Here is a 15,809-nt window from a genome sequence, read left to right on the forward strand (position 1 = left end):
GCAGTAGTCATTCTCAAGACTTTTCAAGACCTTCACTGCCAACGCTGGATTTATACTGTGGATTTTGTGCAGCTTCAAGCCTGCAAGGACTGTTCATTCATCCAACTGACTGTTACAACTCTGAGACTGGAGCTTTGCCGTCCCAGCTGAGATAAGTAGTCTGTACACTTTTAAAGCTTGTACTCTATCCCTGACTTAGCAATTAGTTTTATTTTCGTAATAAATTTTGTTTAAACGTTAACTGCTGAGTTCACCCTTTTGTTCGTTTTCTCTGCACGTAACAAAATGTTCATATTTATTCTAGCTATTCTACATTTTTACTTTAAAGTTTGTCTGCTTGATTGTATAGAAGATGGTTGGAAGGAATATAAAAGCAAAAGCGTTTGCATGGATTACCATATCGTGCACCTTGGCTGTCTTCCTGACAGTTTGGTCGTTGACTTCACATCAAAAGGAAAACACATCTCTCACGAAACAATACCAAATTATATCAACGTGAGTATTGAGTATTTATTCAAAATCAGTTTCCTCTTTCAATGACGGACACACATAAGATACATTATGTACACAAACATACACACACAGTCGACATGCGTAACGCTCTAACTATCATCTTTGTTGGGCCTGGTTTTACACCAATTGCGGAACAACGATTTAATCCAAAGATTCATAGTGTGCGTGTGTGTGCGTAAAATATTAGAAGAACAATCAGGTACAATTTATTCCAAAATTGTGTTAGGCAAATCATTTTGGAATGGCAATATTCAACGAGACTTACCTGCGTGTGTTTCACAAAAATAAGGTAGTAAAGTACCATCGGTTTGTGGCATTTACGTGCTATGCTGAAAACCAGGCACCTAAGATGAATGTTTATTATTCAAATTTTGTAATGCAGATCGACTCTCATATTATACGGATAAATCATCAATTATATTTGATGATGTCAATTTTTGAAATTCTTGGTTGATGTGTCGGTCTTTATTGACATGATTTTAAATTTCGTCGTGTTCTTGACAAGTATAGATGTTCAATCCAAAAATGGTGTCAGGGTTTTTTCCCACCTGTGTACTATTTTCGCATACAATACATCGTGAAGTTGTACGTAGAATAATATTTATTTTGTGTCTTCGAAACTGCCAGGGGGTGTTTGTGGTCTTTGAGACAAATGTTACATGCACTTGTGGAGAGACGGTTGTAAAAACGAGGCGGTAATAAATTGTTGAATGTTACTATGGACTGAAAGGTCACGTAGGTTATTCGCTATAGCAGGTGGCCATCATTGGTATTTTTATGGAATGGCGTTTTTTGACGAATGAATTTATGCAGGATGAGTAATGTCTGATTATTTGTTGAATGTGATGGTTAAAGGGGTTGAGTACGCTATTACATGGTATACGTGGCTAATCATTTGTGCAATTGAGAAATGTAACGCTAATTAAATTATGGAAGCGGTTGGTTCAATCAAGTAGGTTCAAATAGTCTCTGATCTTAATACTACATCGATGGTTGTGACATTAACTCACTGCTTAGGCTGCGTTCATAAATGGCGAGGTGGCAGGAGAAATCGCTTTTGAAATAGTTTTTTTTATTCCCCCTTACTTAATACCCTCCAAAACTTTCAAATCACCCATCTACACGATCAAAGTCTTTCAAGTGCCCCAATATATAGCAGTATATTTATAAGGGATGTATGCGCAGAAAACATGCAAGCATTGCACAGTTCTGCTCGCAGATATTCGACACTACCTTGTTTTGACGCTCACATAAATATTCAATAGCGGTCATAAAAATGTTGTCAGCAGTTTGTAGAGTCATATTCTTAATGCAAGTTCTTAAATTGATTCATTGTTAAAGGTATACTGTCACCTGTTCCAATTTTGCCACAGTTACCAGGGAAAGTAGAAAATCTAACCAATCACAGATTTAAGCGGGTGGCCGCTCTTTATAACAGCGCCCTCACATGGGCATTTTGAATTCCAAAGAATGCCCCTTTGACCATATATGGGCATATTTAGATTACAGGTGACTGTATACCTTTAACGCATCAATGGACTTTTTGGATTTATCAGTATAGGCTAACTTGTCATGAGTTAATCCAAATCTGGTCTGGTCAATGCTACACGCTGAAGAGCACCCACAATGATGATCATACAAATTGTGAATTCCTGGCTACACATCACATAGTAGTGAGAGACTGAGCACGGTGACCTACCGAAGATAATTTTTTTACAATTTTTTTTAATGAAAAGTACAGACATATTTGGCCTAGATGCTACTTGAAAAACTTAAACGAAATTGATAATAATGAAAAGGTCAAATATTCCAGCAAATAGAACTTTTAATCTCTGAAATTTTGGGTGGAATAATGACGTCAAATTTGGCGAATAATGAAACAATTCGCTTATTTTTTCATTTTAGTACATTAGAATTTTTACTGTTCAAAATTATACTTTTGTAATATTGTACGATGAGAATGTGAACATTTCATTCACTGAATTAACTTGAAATGAATGGTTTTATATATCGATTTTAGGTGATTTTCATGAAAAACTGACTTTTCGTCATACGTTTTTAGAAAATCAAGCATGTTGTCTCCATCTCTAAATGTTTCTTTTTTATTTGCTTATTCTAATGTACGAGAATTCAAAGGTAAACCAATAGCAACAGATTTTCTGATCATACACCCCTAAGCAAACAATGTTAAAAACATAAAAATTGTGTTACTTTTGGGTATTTTTGCTTTTTGTGCTAACTCCGATCTCTTGTTTACATCTGATGTTGAAGTATGCAGTATTCAGTTTATCAACACAATCTACACATGCGTTATTTACACTTATATTGTTGCCAGCTGCATTTCATATACATCGAAATGTCAATATATCATAAGACTGCTGCATATTAATAGTCAGGCTGTGTGAATAAGTTTAAACAATCAGTCACTGATTGCATGTAGTGACACTGACACTGTCCGTGGGCAGGAGCAGGGCAGTAGTAACTTTGATGATCATTTTGACGATATTTTTATTTTGTGCAGTTTATACAAATGCGTTCTTGTTCTTCTCCCCACACCATGTTGAATTACTTGCCACGGGTTGAGGATAATCCGTAGCACTTTGCGGCCAGTCTATTTTCTAATTTAGATATTCATTAGAAAATAGAATGAAGGATAATTATCAAATTTCAAATATTTTAGGCGAGCAAATGAATCACATTTGACTCACTTTTAATGATATTAGATTTGTCTCAAGATAAAGTATTAGAAATAGGTAAAAAGCCTTATGAGGATGGTACATTGCGGCCAATTGCTTGGAAAACTTCATGCAATATTTTAAAATCACAACTTTTTCAAAATTCTGCTTAGCTAATACCTATTTATTTTCCTTTTAACTTTCAAAAAAATCAAATCGCTTTCAACTTATCGATGTCCGCATGGCTATATTCCATGTTGAAAAGCAAACTGCAAATTCAATCCGTGGCACTTTGCGGCCACTCCATTTTTTGCTCACGTGTTGACACACGTGAGCATATGTCGCAGCGATGTCTGTCTGTCTGTGTGTCTGTGTGTCTGTCTGTCTGTCTGTCTGTCTGTCTGTCTGTGTACTCAATATCTCAAAAACAGCTCATCAGATCAGAATCAAATCTGGTACATAGATTCAGTTTGCAAATGGCAAGAACTGATTAGTTTTTGGTGGGTGTGGCTTGCTTACTCTTTGCTCATTTGCATAATTAATGATTTTAGAAAAAACTGATATATATTGACAACGACAGCACACAATTTGATGAGATTCGCTACAAATGTTGATCACACCAAGATATATCAGCTTTGAAAGATATTAAGGGGTGACGTGAAAGATAATTACTAATTTGCATGTTTAATGAAATTTCCTAATTAGGAGTATATATCTGAATTTACTCCATCAAAATTGACGAAACTTGGTATGCATATTGAAGATACTATGATTTAACATTATTGAAAGTCATTAAGCATTTTACTTCAGCCAATTCCTAATTTGCATATTTTATGAACTTTCCTAATTAGGGGTATTTATCTGAATTGACGAGACCAAAGTTGACGAAACTGGCTATGTACATTAAAGATACTATGATACGACGTTATTGACAGTCATTAAGCATTTGAACTTTAGCCAATTCCTTATTTGCATATTTAATGAACTTTCATAATCAGGGATATATATCTGTATTGACTGAACCAAAGTTGACAAAACTTGCTATGTACCAGTACATTAAAGATGCTACAATACGACATTATTGAAAGTCATTAAGCATTTTTACTTCATCAAGCTCCTAATTTGCATATTTAATGAATTTTTGAAGGTAGGGATATATATTTGAATTTACATGACCAAAATTGATGAAACTTGCTATGTACATTAAAGATACTATTATGAAGGCTAAAATTATTGAAAGGCATTAAGCATTTTTGCTTCAGCCAATCCTAATATGTGTATTTAATTAACTTTCCTGATTAGGGATATATACTTGGATTTATTTGATCAAAGTTGGCATAATATGCTATGTACATTGATGATTATACCAGGTTATACCAATATGGGAAGTCATTTCGCACTAAGGTTTTAATGTCAGCTAATTTATAGTTTGCATATCTAATGAGCTTTCAAGTTTGGAATATATAGTTTGAAGGACTTGAACAAAGGCAGTTACACTTGCTATATAAAGTGGTTATACAATGATAGCAGTCAAAGGAATTAATTATTTTTATTTCAGCTAATTACATATTTGAATACTTAATGACCTATAGAGTTAATCTGTGGTGAATATCGTTTATTATGTTGATCATAATACTTTAAATGAAGTTGCAAACATGTGGCAAAGGTTCAAATTTACACATAACTGCAATATATAATGAAACACGTGAGCATTTACAGTTCATATCTGGTCTAATTTAGGTATTCCATTAGAAAATAGAAATTAGGCTAATAATCAGTTTTTAAACGTTTCTTCATGTTGATGAAGCGCATTTTGGTCCTTTTCGAAATGAACAAGTTTTCAACGAAATTAATGAAATTATGATAAATTGGTAAAAACCCTTGTGAGGATGGTACTTTGCGGCAAATCAGTATTACATTTACAAACATCATCGTAAATGCTAGTTATCTTAGAAATGCGCCTATTTTCATTTATGTGAGGAAACTCCGTGCAGTGCGGTGTTCACCTTTCAAAACTGCAAGTGGGAATTGGCGACTGCAACCTAATTTCCAATTTGCCATTTCCCAATTTCCTACTTGAGTTTTGGTGTGGTCTATGCTAAGGAGAGGCGGAGCATGAGATGAGTTATCATGGCATCTAAATTGATACATGTTAGCTGTGGAAACGCAGCTCTCTGTTGGCGGGGTAGCGTGCGTCACCATAGGGGTCATACCCTGGCCATGGCGGGGTTGACCTTTTTATGACCCACATAGCAACGCACGCTACCCCACAAAGAGATAGCTGTCGGGTCAGTCACAATCAGGGTCCTCTAGACAGATTTCGATGTTACGCTCTAATATAAAATAATGTTGAGCAAAACTTAATGCAACATTGTTCCTAATATGAAACAACCAGTAGAACCAAACAGGCCCCATCGAAAAAGTGGAGATTTTAGCTCCCAAAGCCATATGTATATATGGCAATGGAAGCTATTCTTATAGGCTAGGGAACTGTCTGTATGTCTGTATGTCTGTATGTCTGTCTGTCAACATCAAAAACTCCAAAACTGCTGCACCTTTCATCTTGATATTTGGTGTGTACATTGATGATGGGCTGTAGATGAAATTTTGTTCAAATGAAGTTGTCATTGCTAAAAATATGCAAATTAAGTGAAAAAATGTAAAAACAGTCAAAATTGAAAAAACTCAATAACCACTGAGCAGATTACATGAAAATTAGCATGTAAGTACTTTGGGCTGACCTGAAATGATTGTGCACATCTTGGGTCAGTATCTTGGACTGCTATTTTTCATGATTTTTTTGTAATTTTCTCCCATTTTTGGTCAATTCAAATCTTCTTCTCTGAAACCACAAGTCCGATTGATTTGAAACTTGGTATGGAAGTGCATAGGAGTGACCTTTCCCAAATTTTGGCAAATCGTGGTGAAATTTGCATATTTTTAGTTTGCACGTCATAGACTTCCATGTATAAGGCAGATCTCCATAGACTCCCATGTATAAGGCCACGAAAAATAAAAATTTAGTTTCTCATCATATTCATATTGCAAAAAGGATGCAGTGACACAATTTTTAGTCCCCACGGATGAAGTCCAGTGGGCTTATAGATTGGTTCATGTCCGTCTGTTCGTCCATCCGTGAGTCCATCCATTCACGTAGATATCTCGGATATTTTGACAAAATGTCATGTGACCTCGATGACCTTTGACCTCAAATATACATATTTGTCCATAACTCAGTAACCACAAGTGCTACCATGGGACACCTTATGACGCCACATATTGTACCTCATTAATTATGCGCATATCTAATTTTGAGCTAGCCAATGGAGTTAGAGGTCTGATTTTTGGTATATAGTGATAACTTAGCAATACAATTTTTTTGACAAAATGTCACGTGACCTCGGTGACCTTTGACCTCAAATATACATATTTGTCCATAATTCAGTAACCACAAGTGCTACACCCTTCATATTTGGTATGATTGGACACCTTATGACACCACATACTGTACCTTGGCATATAGGGATTAATTAGCAATATAATTTTTTTTTTCAAAATGTCATGTGACCTCGATGACCTTTGACCTTGATTATACATATATATGCATATCTCAGTAACCACAAGTTCTATACCCTCCAATTTTGATAGGATATTAGACCTTAAGATGTCACATCTTGTACCTCATTGAGTTAATGGTTGTATCACAGTATTCGATATTTCTAATTCTGTATTTTTTCCATTTTATATTCTGAATAAATACATTAAACATATTTCACTGTCTCCAGTACATTACATTTAAGTATTTTCACTTCATGCACTTTATCCCTTTCACACATGTTCAAATATCTGACCAGAGAACAAACACTAAATAGTCCAGGATGGGAGCTACAGTGTCATTGACGCTATTTTTTTAATGAATTTGAGCTGAGTAGTGAAAAAAGTACCCTAAAAATGGGTCAAAATGGGCGTTACGCTGTTTCATCTGAAAAAGCACATTTTTTTTGACTCATTTTTTGAAACTGTTGGATTAATGTTTTGATTATTCAGAATATTTAAAGTATCACATGGCATTTCTTCTTTCTTTTGCAAGTTATTTCATCTTAATACATGGATTGGAATGGAAATGGCATTATAACAAGTGAAATTGGTGTGTTGTTACGCTTTTTATATTTTGACAACAGCATTGATTTATGTCTCTATTATCACTTGGAAAACATTACCCTAGAATGTTTCCTAAAACATCTTTTTGATTGGAAGACCAACTATGTTTAGTTGGTACTAAATGTAGATAGGGTCAATGTATTGATTATGAATGACAAATCATGAAAATTGCCCACATTTTTTGTCTAAAAAATTTTGTAGTGTCCGTGACACCCTCATTACTTGCAGCCGTATTCAGATAATAGAGATCTAATGTCATTAGCCAAAGTGGCCCTGTTTGCCTTCCTTATGTGTTATAAAAATATAACCTATTTACCACTTGTATTGTTTCAGTATATCAAAAAGGGGCCAAATGTAGTGTCCGTGACACCAAACCCATACATTACTTGTTACAGTGATATAAGCTCATAATTCTATTGTTTACCAACTAAAGTTACATTTGTATAAGAGAGTAACTTAGTTTTTGAGTAAGACATCAAATAAAATATACTAAACCAGTGAAAGATGTTTTTTCTACATTTTAAGATTGTAATGTTATAAAAATGTCCTATAAAATAACGGTAAAGGTTAAAAAAAGGAACAGAAATAGTGTTATCAGTTATTTCCCAACATAACTTTAAGATAGAAATGTTATTTAAAGTGAAATTAAGGCATAACACTTAACAAACTAATTTACTTTCACATTAAACAACTTTCCATTTGCAACTGGCTTCATGTCACGGACACTACACCCAACAAGTGCTTAACCATTTTTTACTGCATTTACATTTAAATCCACCTGATATCTGAAGTAATCTTCATAGACCATAATAAATCATTTTAAAAACAAAAGAAAATGTGGTTTTGAATTATATAAGGGGAGAAAGTGGTTGCAAATCTGACTATTTATGATGATGCTGCAGTAGTGTTGGCTCCAGTACAGATCTCTGTCAACAGTGATGTATATAAGGGGAGGGTTTATATCCCTTAAAATCATTTTTCTGTTTTAAGCCTTTGTTTGCATTATAAGGCTGTATTATAAGTGTTTGATGAAATTTCAATCGTGTGTTGGTTGTTAAGGGAAAGCTATGGTGAGACATAGTCGGATCTATCATGTGGTGTCTATTGAATGCTGTGATCCTGAAATCTGTTTCGAAACCCAAGTGTGTGCTTTCTCCTCAGTCGCAAAGTTCTGTCTTTCCTAAGTTGTTGTGTCAGATATTTTGCTGTTTTTGTTATACTTGTTATTGACTTCAAATAATGACATCAATATTTCTATATTTTTATCTTTTGTTGAGATTATTATTAACGTTTTGTCTCTTTTTGTGAACTTTGTTTTGAAAAGTGTGTCTTTTCTGTTCTTTTTTCTTTTTGTGGGTTATTATTGGGTGGTTTGGGAAAAGGATTTTTAGTGTTTCGTCCTTTTCAAGTTCCTGTCGGTATTTTGCAAGACTTTCTTTCCAGTCTATGGACGCCATTCGGACATTGATAAAGTGAAATGCGATTTGACAAACGACTTTCGGAAAGTTAAAAGGGAAATAAATAGGTATTAATTAAACAGAATTTTGAAAAAAGGTAGGATTTTCAAATATCGAATGAAGCTTTCCAAGCAAAATTCTGATTGGCCGCAACGTACCATCCTCACAAGGCTTTTTACCTATTTCTCACACTTTAACTATAGGCAAGATCTAATATATTTAGAAAAGGGCCAAATGCGCTTCATCTGCTCGCCTAAAATATTTGAAATTTGATAATTACCCTTCATTCTATTTTTTAATTGAATACCTAAATTAGAAAATGGAGTGGCTGCAAAGTGCCACGGATTCAATTCGATCCAAAATCCTAATTTTCATTGGAGTTTAGGTGTGGTCTATTGGGAATCCCCCTGACGTAATTAATGGACACCTCAAAACAGCCAATCACATTGAACCAAACAGTGACCTTGACATATCACTTATAATATCAGCAAGCGTGGTGGCTATGCTATCAGGTGTGTTTGGATCTGGTGTGGTGTCATTCGTTTTGACTACAAGTCTGACCTCCCGCCAGACAATGTTCCAACTTTCGCAGACTTGTTTTTTTTGTTATTACCGCTCAGCAGATGATCACAGCTGAGTGTTGGCAACTCAATTTAGACAGCTAACGGTTCAACGTAAACCAGGAGCAGCAGCAGGAACTCAGTCAAGGTGAACAGCTTAATAGTCACGATGTTGAACATCTTGACCGGCATGACATTTCAAGATAGGACATCTAGTTATCTTTAACTCTGTGCAGTGTGGTGTTCACCTTTGAAAATCTCAAAAGGGAATTGGCAGCTGCTTACCTAAATTCCCATGAACCATTTTCCCATTTCCTATTTGAGTTTAGGCGTGGTCTATGCAGGTGCAGCCAACGGAGCTATTCATCAAAACAGCTATTCCGGGAGCAATTTTTGAGGGCAGGGGAAATTTTAATTTTGCTTGGGCAGGGGACATATTTTAGGAGGCAGGGGAGCAAAGTTTATGTTTTTTGTCGGGCAGGGCAGCTATCGATTGATTGTCCTGGGGACAGGGCTTTGCGAAAACGAGGAGAGAGGAAGCTACTTTTAAAATGGGGACAGGGGAAGTTGAGCCATGGTTTTTCCGGACATAGGGACACAGGGTAAGTACTTATACCTTTTACAGGTTACCCAGACTACTTAGCCTTGTAATAAAGGGAAAATGGATTCACACCCAGCTTGTCGTGTATGTGCTTTAGTATGTTTTGTGTCTAAATTGTGTTTTGGCTGTTAGTGTGAAAATTAACAAACGGGTCGTTAATTTTAAAGTAAGACATGGCGAAAAATTCGACAAAATCGACAGGTATTTTCATCACAGGGTAGGGTAGCTTCATGTCTGCAGGGGAAATGGAATGACAAAATTTTGAGGCGAATTTTTTCCAGGGCAAGGGAAATCGGCAAGTTTTTGTCGCCACAGGGCAGGGGAGCTTCAAAAATTCACAGTGGGGAGGGAACAGGCAAAACTAAGTGGGGAGTGGGTAAAAATGAAGTTAGAGTGAGGGAGGGTAAGTCGAAAAATTTTCAGTGGGAGGGTAAATTATGAACAGCTAATCAATTACCCTCCTGACTTGTAATTAGTCAGTTCACATTACTTGTCATGCACAATTATATCTTATCATGGTAAGGACCCCTATAAAAGCGCAATGTTCGTTGGCTGCACCTGTCTATGCTAAAGAGAGGTGGAACACGCGATGAGTTATCATGGCATATAGATCGATACATGACTGAGCTTTCCCCCGTGAATATTACGATTAGACATAGGGAGCCTTCAGTAATTGCAGGGGAAAATGCCGGAAAATGCAAGTGAATGATGAAATTTGTGGCTGGCACGATGCATTTGAGGCAAGTATGAACCCGTATTGAAATTCAAAAACACACTACCCTCCCTATTGGGCATTTCAAAAACATGGTGAACCCCTATCACCAAAGTAAAAAACAGGGTGATCCCCATGAATCCACCGCCCCAAGGCCGAAGAAACAGACCAGTCCCTTATGAATCAGCCTATTCCTGTACTTTTTCTGGAAGTATTTCTGATAGAAGTGAAAGGATTGATATGAATGAATTGTTAATTTTCTCCACCTTTGTACCATAGCATAACATCCCCATACAAATACTCCAGTGGCAAAAACGATGGTTTCAATCGGGTTCGAACTCACAACGTACGGTACCCAATCACCTAGCGGAGAAAGCGACAGACAAAATTAGTTTATGAAGTTGATCCAACGCGCCGAGGTCTATCACTCAGGTACAATCCAAGCGCTTCTTGCGTACCTTGCTACCGTTACGAGGGAACCAATAAATGGTACAAATTTCAGAAATTTAATTTAAATAATTTTATTCAGGTCACAGGAAATTGCTCTATCTTGAAATATCCTGCTGGTCAAGATAATCAACATCGGGACTGCTAAGTTTTAATCCTTGAGTTCCTGTTGCCGCCCGTGGTTTACGTTGAGCCGTTGGCTGTCGATTGAGTTACCAACACTCAGCTGTAATCTTCCGAGCGTTAATATCAGCCAACCGCAAAAAAAATTAACTCTACGAAAGTTTGAACATTGTCTTGCGGAAGGTCAGACTTGTAGAGAAAACAAATGACACTACTACCAGATCCAAACACACCACTTGAAATTTGATTGATTATCCGGTTTATTGACACTTCTCTCAAATACATGACACAGTTACAAAATAGACTAAAAGAAAAGTGTTGATTATACACATGCAAGTGCAATTCTCAATCAACACAGTACATTTTGTGCCATTGAATAACACACCCTGTTTCTGAAATAAGTAATTTCTCGGACTGCATCATACACGGCAACAGGTAAGTTAGCATGGAGGAGACGGCGTCAATTTGTTGCAAATGTTTACTTTTCTGATGATAAGCAGCGTGTAGACTCGTCGAGCTCTGCAAGGCAAACCGGACACTTAATCAAAGTCCACTACATATAGGAATGGTGTATTTGTACAGTTGAATTTGATTGAGTGTCCGGTTTGCCTTGAAGAGCTTTACAAGTCTACATGTTGCTTATCATTACAAAGTAAACATTTGCAACCAATTGAGTGTTTGGTGCATGCATACACTTTCTTGTCTTTAATCACGGCAATCGTTTCAGTATTTCACTCACAACACGCTTAACACTGCACTACATCACCGGACACTCAATCGAATTCCACTGCCATAAGCAAGATACGACCGGTAACTAGACCTTTGACCGTGAATCGCTGGTAAACTAACGGTTTGGGACATCACGAGAGCAAATTTTTTACAGTCTGTGAGCGATGGACTTATTCCGGTAGCCCGGGTCCGGTAGGCATAGAGTAAAATCAAGATGCTTTCGGCCAAAAATAGTTAGAAAAGGTAATTCTTCGTGCCAGGTCAAACTCGGAACCGCGAAGTCTGTCGTATCTTGCTTATGGCAGTAGAATTCCATTGAGTGTCCGATTTGCCTACATGTTGCTTATCATTCGAAAAGTAAACATTTCCAACAAAGAGCTTCATTGGTGTTAGATTAAAGCGTGCGGCGAACGTTTCCCATACACTAGTCTTCAATCACCACAGTCGTTTCAGCATGCCACTCACAACAAGCTTGACACTGCACTACATATCAACACAGTTTTCTTTCAGGTATTTACTTTGATTTGCACCGTCTGACTCTGGGCGTTCAGTTGAACATTGCTTCAGCAAGGTGAAGAAAATTTTGAAGGCAGAGCGAGAGATATTGACTTAGACTTGCTCTTTGAATTGTCCCATGTGTTGGGAGCGGCATATATAATTCTGTGGTTATTTTCATCTCATGGGGCTCAGGGGAATTATGCTAGTCCTTCGCCTAAAATTAGTTGACAATCTCTGAAAGTTGCTATTCCGGATAAAAGAAACATTATCAAAAGGATTACCACGTTTGTAATGGCCGTTGTTTCAACTGTACACACAACTCAAACAGCACAGCAGATTCACGAGATCAAGAACCAAGTGATACATCTTAGGGAGTGTTCAGTTTTTACGGCCTGGGGGAAGGGGGGGGGCGGCAAAATCTTAGGGGCGACTTGCAGCGATTTCGAAGCTGTTATCCCATTGGTTGGCACAATCTTACCGTTACAATTAAATAATACAAATAAACTCCCTAATTTGCTGTGAATAGTGACAATCGACCAATCAGATATAACCTTGCAAACACGCTGCGAGTCAGCCGAAATCTTGTCGCAGGTGTTCAAAAAAATATAGACCCCCCTGCATTTTTTGTGAAAAAAGATGACCCCCCCCCCCTTTGTCAGACGAAAAAAATTGATGACCCCCCTGAAAAATAACCAAAACCCATATGTCAAATTTACCCGCATGGTTTGGATTTGAACTCCTGTACGCAGTGCACTTTATTCGTGTAGCAGAGATGCCAGTGCACAAACTTCTCAGCCACATCCATTCAAACGTCTGTTAATTAGGACGACTGTAAGGCTATTTTAAACTTCATTTCCATAGACAACTTATATACATTGTATAAAGTTAACTTTATTGGAGTGGTTCGTCAAAGGCAGCCCTCCGGTTAAGAGGGTCATGGGCCATTACGTAAAGTCAACTTTATTCTAGTGGGCCACCAAAGGTGGCCCGCCGTGGTAAAGAGGGTCGATCATGGCTATTGCATAAAGTAGACTTTACTGGACAGGGACGCTGAAGGCCCGCGGCCATTACCATTATTTAGTGCGTGATCCCAGGGGTCCCTCAAAAATGTTTCTAATACAAGTCGCGGCTTCAATTGGGAATTTTACGGTGAGATTGCCGTGGGGTATTACATAAAGTCAATTTATTGTAGTGGGCCGCTGCAGGCGGCCCGCCGGTAAAGAGGGTCGATCATGGCCATTGCATGAAGTAAACCTAATTGGAGTGGGCCGCCAAAGGCGTCTGCCCGTTAAGAGGGTCATGGATAATACATAATGTATATTTATTGTAGTGGGCAGCCGAAGGCGGCCCGCCTGTAAAGAGGGTCGATCATGGCCATGGCATAAAGTGAACTTTATTGTTGGTATTATGTTTTTGAAAATGTGGTGACCCCCCTTTCCTACCAGTGAAAAAGCGATGACCCCCCCCCCCCTTTGCGGATTCCAAAATTACGATGACCCCTGAATTTTGCCGGCCCCCCCGGCCGTAAAAACTGAACGGTCCCTTAGTTTTGGTTCATTTAGAATTCGATTCGAAGGGGGCGCTCGTATGCGTGAATTAGAGCACAATTCAGATCTCAACACCTCAGACGATAAACTATTTTACACTACTTTCCGTTTTTATATGCAGGTCACGTGAAAAAAACAAACGAAAGAGCCGTGAGGAAGAACTGCAGAAAGAACGGCTTTATGCCATCTTTAATAGGTTTCCCTGGTTAAACAGAAAACTGTTCTCTCCAAATTATTTCATGAGCGCCGGAAACAGCACAGACGCAACTGTAAAGCCCCGCATCAAAGACCCGACCTTTATATTCGTCCACAATCAAAAATCAGGAGGTACAACCCTGAAAAAGTGTATCGACAGAGTGACAACTGAGAAGAAAATGGCCAAGTATGTTGGTGTATACGACCGTGTCGTGTCACAGGTCATCCGTAAGGTCAATCTACAGCAAAACAGAAGCAAGTTTTACGCGGGCGAGAATACATTTGAGATGTGCGACGAGTTTAACCGTTGGAACTGTTCCTACTTTACTTTGATCCGGGATCCTTATGAGCGTCTGATATCTTGTCACGAATTTTGCAAACACGCTCTCAAGGATCCGCTCTGCGCCGCCAGCGACGCACGCAAGTTGACGTTGAAAGAGTGGGCTCTACACCAAGGAAGTTACTTTTTCCGCCAGCTGCAATTTAAACCGACATATGTGTGCTCAGGTAAAATCATGCGCGAAAACATAGCCCCCAAAATTAAAAGAGCGAAGTATCTCGGACGCAACGCCGTTCGTCCACCTTGCTGGTATCGACATAAGCTGTTTCTAGATGACGCCCTCAACGACACGGAAAAGGAAGCTCTGCTGAATTATTTCTTAGACAATCTGAAGAACTGGTTTACAGTGATAGGAATAACGGAAGAGTACAGAACGACTCTAGGTTTGCTGCAGCAGGCCTACGATTTGCCATTTCAAGATTTGTGTAGGAACCTTATTTCGAAGAAGGGTCTGTATAAAGTTAATGGCACACGTGCTTCTCCCAAATCAAAACAAGAACTAATCCAAAAACGAAAAGCTGAGTTACAAGCAGACCCTGAAATAAACAGGGCTTTGTACTATGATATAAAGATATACGAAAAAGCCAGAGAAATATTTGAGGAAGAAAAGAAACAGTACTTTTCAATGATTGGATTGGGAAATCATTAGAATATAGACCTAAATAAAAACACTTGACTGGAACTGTGTATTTTGAAGGGCTTCAATGTTTAACCAAGTACTAAAACCCCCTTTAGCTTTAAGACTTTCAATACCTCTTGTCGACTACGTGGTTGGTTGATTTGACAAGTCATGATCAACAAGTCGAACAAAGCTAACGATCTGTTGATGTTAAAGTGAAAGTGAATTTCCCACACGACTTTTTTCCCTGTTCATCTCATCTTGTCCCCCTCCCCCATCATTGAAAGACTTTGTTAGATCAAGCTCGGCGGAAATGCTCGTGGTCATAGTACATGGAGTATTGCGTACAAGCACCTGTCTATACAGATTGATAATGCATTTAAGTAAGTAGCTAGGTAAGTAGATAGATTCATAAGGCCGCGTTCAAAGAAATGGCGAGGGGGTTTGAGGAATTCAGGGGATGGGGTGGGATTCGAAAATTCCGGGGGTAATCGAAGGGGGACTTGAAAGTTTTGCTCTGCCTACAGGGGGGGGGGGAACCTGAAAATATTTTGGCTCGGTAAGTAGATAGATTCATAAGGCCGCGTTCAAAGAAATGGCGAGGGGGCTTGATGAATTCAGGGGTGGGGTGG

General features: G+C 38.0%; 1 protein-coding gene across 1 annotated transcript; it reads left to right on the top strand.

Annotated features, from left to right (window-relative positions):
* Positions 1 to 333: 333 nt before the first annotated feature.
* Positions 334 to 15,376, top strand: LOC139140841 (uncharacterized). Its single transcript, XM_070710290.1, has 2 exons — positions 334 to 495; positions 14,145 to 15,376. The coding sequence occupies exons 1-2, from the start codon at positions 353 to 355 to the stop codon at positions 15,205 to 15,207; spliced, it is 1,206 nt and encodes a 401-aa protein (XP_070566391.1). The 5' UTR covers positions 334 to 352; the 3' UTR covers positions 15,208 to 15,376.
* The last annotated feature ends 433 nt before the right edge of the window (positions 15,377 to 15,809 follow it).

This window comes from Ptychodera flava, chromosome 9, assembly GCF_041260155.1.
Source record: "Ptychodera flava strain L36383 chromosome 9, AS_Pfla_20210202, whole genome shotgun sequence".
Classification (NCBI taxonomy): Eukaryota; Metazoa; Hemichordata; class Enteropneusta; family Ptychoderidae; genus Ptychodera; species Ptychodera flava.

Bases quoted from the DNA above. Each gene is read 5' to 3' on its own strand.
- LOC139140841 (XM_070710290.1), top strand. From the start codon at position 353: ATGGTTGGAAGGAATATAAAAGCAAAAGCGTTTGCATGGATTACCATA. The intron at 496-14,144 runs GTGAGTATTGAG...TTTTATATGCAG, and splicing joins CAATACCAAATTATATCAAC to GTCACGTGAAAAAAACAAAC.